We start from the raw sequence: 5773 nt of genomic DNA, 5'->3' as shown, positions 1-5773 counted from the left end.
TTCTTGAGATTGCAGAAGCGCATGACTGCGGACGAGTGCAATTAAAACAATTCCCTTTCAATGGGCGTATCGATCTGTGCATTGTCTGGGATAAAAGATGCGTGCAATCTCATCAAGCGCGCCATACTCGAAGCATCACCCGTGACAAAGAGTTATCAATTATTTCAAGAGCGTGGCAAGGCTATTCTGCTTTATCAGTTCTCCCGAAATGATTACGCACTGCAGGTGCATGGGCGAAATTTCTATAAAATGGAGCCCAACAAGTACCGCTACTGTATCGCTTCACACCGGATAGAACCCGAGATGAGTCTCCTGAATGCAGCCCTTGTTTGTTCCGTCGTCGTTTCGCTTTCCACGGCCTTTCCCGGGATCTGGAGGAGACACCACCCGGACGTAGACCCCCGCTACAAGGAGTGGGCACACTTCGCCATCTCTTCCCAAGTCGAGGGCAGGACCAACTACGACACGCTCCTCAAGCTCTTGAGCGTCGAGTCTCAAGTAACCGCTTATTTTCTATTCCTTTTTTTATTGTAAAATATAATCAGTGGGGACTATGATAAGAGAGACTGTTTAGGAAGAAGTCAGCGTTGGCCCCCCACCGGGCATTGCGCGTTCGTAGAGAGCAGACTCGCGTTTGTTCATGCGCCGTGCCGACAGCAGCGACACCGCCGTCATTTCCGAGAAACAACACAAACTTGAACGAGAGAAACACGATACAATTAGGTAATTTAATTTTCTCAAATGGGTCGTCCAAACTGCTGAAACAAAATACAACGGAGCAAGCAAAACGATTCTCAGCAGGAGGCTACAGGGACACAAACGCATGAGAATAAAAAATCCATACAACAGTCAAACTTAAAAAACAAAATGACGTTGCCTTTTGCTGTCTACTCAGCTAATCAGAAGAAAAAAAAACATAAATATTTTATTTTATGGTTCCTATAGATGCCTCGTAAGAGTAAAATAATTAACGAAAAAATTCGAGCGAACAGCAGGATACATCAAACATCGTCTTCTGGAAGTTGCTGGTGGTTTAGGGAAAGACCAAGTCTCTAAAAGCAAATAATGACCTGACTCGCTTTAGAAAACACTAATAATCCATATTTGTTTACGCATAACGAGTGCCTTTAAAACAGAAGATGGCATGTATTTCGTACCATCTAAAAAAACAGCGCTTGTCAAGATCTCGTGCGGTTCGCCCAGTGAGCATCCCAAATATTTAAATTGGCACAAATCGGAATTAGAAATTTTACCTGCCCTATTTGTTAATACAGCGTTAGCAGAGTCAGATGGCAAGAAGGTTTGGCGGCGCATTTTCGTGGTTGAGATCCGTGACGTCATGACCAGGATTTGCCTCGCTGTGACGTAACGAAATGTGACCCTAGTTACTTACCATCAGTTGCGACGACAAGTTCGGTGGTGTGTTTAAACGGCACAGTGGAAATTAGAAACCATCGCGTTCTGAAACTGACACCGTCGACGTTTACAGACTGGCGATGCTCTTATGTCCGTGGTATGACCAATAGACCATTTGCTATATTCCCCAAGCATCAAGTAGAATGCAGGGATTGGTGTTCCATGCGCCACACGCGCACACCTTCCCCGTATAAAATATTCGAAGTAAATAACCAAAATAAAGCGTTGACGGACCCGCGTGCAAGATGCCATTTGTTTTAGGTATTTGCTTTGGAAAAGTTACTATCGCTGAGCCCCGCACGTGCGGCGCGTGGAACACCATTCCCTGCATTCCCCTTGATGCTTGGGCAATATAGCAATAGGTCTATTGTGAAAAACCGACCACAACGGTGCTTTTGGTCGTGCAAGTCGCTGGTATCACCCAAAACACACGTGGCAGAATCTGAAATTAATCTGTAAATGCCGAATACGTTTAAACCGCTGCCGACGTCACGCATGCATAAGAAATCGGTTGTAACCTGTGCTGTCAACACCTAAAAATGGTAGGACTTGAAGGAAAAAAAATATCTTGTAATTTTTCGGATTACACAAAGCCAGAAGCTTTGAGAGATCCTTTGACTCTGTGCAGCTAGTGAACGTTATACAGGAAGACCTCTGTGGTGTAGTGTCGAAAATATTCTCTGGAAAAGGGGAACAAGAGGGACAAAGGACAAACACAAATCTCCAAACACAGCTATGAGGCTGGCTCGCACATGAATACTCCCTAGTTCACACTGCCCCGTTTCCTTACTTTACGTTACGAAAAGTCACCGGGAAATCGGTGCTTCGTATTAAGCGTGGCTACCAATTCAAGTAGATAGCCTGGCACGCGACATTCGAGACACGAATATTTTGGTGACTAGGACGTAAGATAAGAAAACGGTGCTGTGTGAAAAGTTGAACGGAGCTCAGCTCTTTACGTTACGTTACGACAAGCCTTGTGTCCTTGGTTGCCACGATAAATCACCGTCCTTGCTCGTCGTCACCGAAACATTCGTGTTTCGAATTTCGCGTGCCAGGCTATCTCCTTGAATTGGTAGCCACGCTTAATACGAAGCACAGATTTGCCGGTGAATTTTCGTAACGTAACGTAAGAAAACGGGTCTGTGTGAACAAGCCTATACTCTGTTTCACCTTATGATGTACCGCAGGAAAAGCTGCAAACGTGGGCTTCGTGCTCTGGGGCACATCTTGGCGGCACAAGCTCTCGTGCATTAAAGGCAGCTGCCAACGCTACGAGCTTGCGCTTCTAGCCTTCCCTGCATGTGGTACAAGTACAACATAAGGTGAAAAAGAGTATTGACTGGTGCGCGAGCGAGAAAATCCGCCTGGTCTGGGTATCGATCCCGGGACCTCTCCATTACAGGTGGAGCGCTCTACCAACTATTATTTTCGTCAGTCTTGTCCAGCTCGCTTGCACCTTTGCATTTAATAGCAATTTAATCGTAGTGTAGTGTGTTGTTACAGTCAATTCATATTTGTAAAATCACTCGACTATACTATACCCTAGCATAAACTGACAGCAAAGGCCGTAAAAGCGCGAGTGGCTAGCCTTGAGACTGCATTGACTGAAGCCATGGCCTGCTACATACTGACAAAGCCTGGCAGATCGCCACAAGAAGCGGCCGCCGAAATTGAAAAGGTTGAGCGGCAGACAACGGATCAGAGGAGAGCCACGTGACGGGCGCCCCGCTGCGGCAAGTCGCCGAAACACACTTCTCCCGAGCGAACCAGTGTGTTTCGGGTCCAAGCCGCTGCAAAAGCTGCGCGCTGACGTCCAGCTTTCGCGAGAACCCATGGCTTTTTGATGCTCTGCGCTACCAGATCCTCGCGCTCCAAATCTGTGACCGTCGTCGAACTGCCAGGCTTTGTGAGTGTAGGAGGGGCTATGGCTGGAGGCAAACAAAAGCGTGTGAGCAGAGGGTAAACGAGCGAGGCGCTCAAGGGGAAGACGAACTTGTGAAGGTCATCTAGAATGTTTTCCGACGTGAATGCAGGTGATTGCGGGTGTCGACTACAAGCTCAAGATGATGGTAGCCGAATCCACCTGCGTGGTCGGCAAGGACTGGTACAGCAGAACACGCTGCCACCCCAAAGTGGACGCCGTGAGTATGCAGCAGCCCAGCATGCCCGTGTTCGTCGCTTCTGAAGCCGGGGGAGACGCTCGCGCCTTCCGGCTCGAGCTCGCAGGCTTCACGTGTGCTACGGAGGCATTGTTGCCCCGCTGTTACTTTGTATTGTGTTTGTGATTGAGCAGCGTCGGAATCGCGGTCACTTTGAAGACATTCTGCTTTCCATTAGTCATCGCCGCCTTTTGGGCCCGAATACTTCGCGCCTCAACATTTTTGTATTTAAAACCAACAATTCGTGTGCGTTTTGGCGTGTGCGTGTGTGTGCGCGCGCGCGCGTGCGCGCTTTACGATGGGGGAACCACAGGAGGGTGCCTCCAAAACATGTTTTTGTGGCGCCCTCCTACGGTTCCCTCTCGTGACGTCATTACCTCGCGAACAACAAGTTTGATGGTGTTTGTAATGAGCATGGTGGAAGCTTGAAATCATTGCGCTCTCAAAGCAACACTCGCAACACCGTCAAAATTAGAGTTCTTACATTGCTCTTATTTGTGTCTACGACAAAGCCTTTGACGGTGTAAGTCAGTATTCGGCCAATCGTAGAAAGCCGACCACAGCGACGCCGTTTCCATAACGCACGTCGCCAATAGACACCTTTAAAAATGACGCTCACTTACGGTCGAACTGAACATACTGCAAAGTGGCGTGCGCAAAGGACACCATAAAAATGACAGTCTTCCGATTGTATACAGCCCCTTGGAAGAGAGTATTATATCAGTTATAGTTGGTTATAGACTCGAAAGCTTATTGGTGTTTAATGCTTGCGCACGCAACTTTGCACTATTTTTTGATCGACCGTAAGAACTGGCGTAATTTTTTGAAAGTTTCTATATCTTCTTTTGTTGATAACTTGGTCTTTCTACAGCCCCACATGATCTGCACCGCCGTCGTCAACTTCATTCCCTGGGACCACACAAAAAGTATCAAGTACTACAGCTGCGGCGAACCTGTCAACAACTCCTAGAGGTCTGTAAGGTTGCCGTCTGTCTCGAACCAAATGGGAGGCTCTACTTCATTTTACAGGAAGAACGCCGAATAAATCATTCAATAATGAAACTACTGCTTCTGCATTTCTGTACACTTGTCTCTTTATAGACGCTTCCAGGCAGCTGTGCTTGGGCGCCGCCATAACCGACCTTCAGTTTTTGTTCCCGCTTATTTCGTTCCCTTCACTTTATCATTACCACAGCAGGGAAGGTTATTGACATTTTAAATGTTACCACGCGGAACGAAGTGTTGACATTGACGACGTTATGAAAATCGCAAAAACTGCGTCCAAGACATGCACGATTCGCTCCCGGGTGCCGGGTGCTTTCGGTGGTGAGTTCGGTTATGTTTTCCGATGTCGAGTGCCAACCGGCAATCGATGTGATTCTGTATTTCTGCGTGTCAGCAACATAGCAGAAACATCATGATGGCAGTGTTGTGCGTTGTGAACAAAAGACTATAATTATCGCCGATGTGACCGTGTGTTTGCGTATCAGTGGTGTAACAACAAGATGGGATGACGTAAACTGTCGGGCATTGATGCCGCCGGTCCGGCCATGATTGGAGGTGGCGGGGTGTCGCAAATTGACATTCTGCTTTACATTAAAAAGCTTAAGACCGCTTGAGGGATTACGGCGCAATCGATCTACCTGCGGATAGTCATGTTGTAACGCTGATCTGAATAGTAGCTCCTACCGTACAGTGGCGAACGTAACTGTTGTCTGCGATGTCCTGTTGTCTTTACTCCGAGACCGATTGCGCCCTGGGCAAAGGACGGAACAGTATGGAAATAGGATGGAAAATACGTATGTCTACAGTTTGGAATTTTAGCATTTGAGCATTAAAATTGACAAAATAAATTTATTCTTTATTTTACTTTTTAACTGTACGGAGCTCGCTACGGCGTAGCTCCGTACAGTTAAAACCTGCCGCAAGTAGTGGCTTTGACTGCATTGAAGTTGATCAAAAAGCGACTTCCCCACACGTCAAGCATCGCTTCCAGCTGAGTGAATACCCGTTCTACAGACATTAAAGGGATTGTCCGGTCAAATTTTGTATCCGAGAAAACAATTGAATATCATTGTTATTGCCTCGAGACGCATCGTACGTGCAATATCTGAATTTTATATGGCCCTCTGCGTGAGTAATTCAATTTATACTGCTCCAATCGCATTCTAGCGTAAACGCGGTTTTCGTTGGCA

The 5773-nt window shown here is 47.0% G+C and overlaps 1 protein-coding gene across 1 annotated transcript; it reads left to right on the top strand.

The window, feature by feature from the left end:
• Positions 1-280: 280 nt before the first annotated feature.
• On the top strand, positions 281-4654 carry LOC8025513 (salivary cystatin-L-like). The gene is made up of 3 exons (XM_040217323.2): positions 281-498; positions 3453-3560; positions 4450-4654. Exons 1-3 carry the CDS (start codon positions 304-306, stop codon positions 4546-4548), a joined length of 402 nt encoding a protein of 133 aa, XP_040073257.1. The 5' UTR covers positions 281-303; the 3' UTR covers positions 4549-4654.
• The last annotated feature ends 1119 nt before the right edge of the window (positions 4655-5773 follow it).

The sequence above is a fragment of the Ixodes scapularis genome, unplaced genomic scaffold (genome assembly GCF_016920785.2).
Source record: "Ixodes scapularis isolate PalLabHiFi unplaced genomic scaffold, ASM1692078v2 PGA_scaffold10__122_contigs__length_95168666, whole genome shotgun sequence".
Classification (NCBI taxonomy): Eukaryota; Metazoa; Arthropoda; class Arachnida; order Ixodida; family Ixodidae; genus Ixodes; species Ixodes scapularis.
The sequence above is the reverse complement of the archived record's forward strand: the minus strand, read 5'-3'. Positions and strand labels throughout refer to the sequence as shown.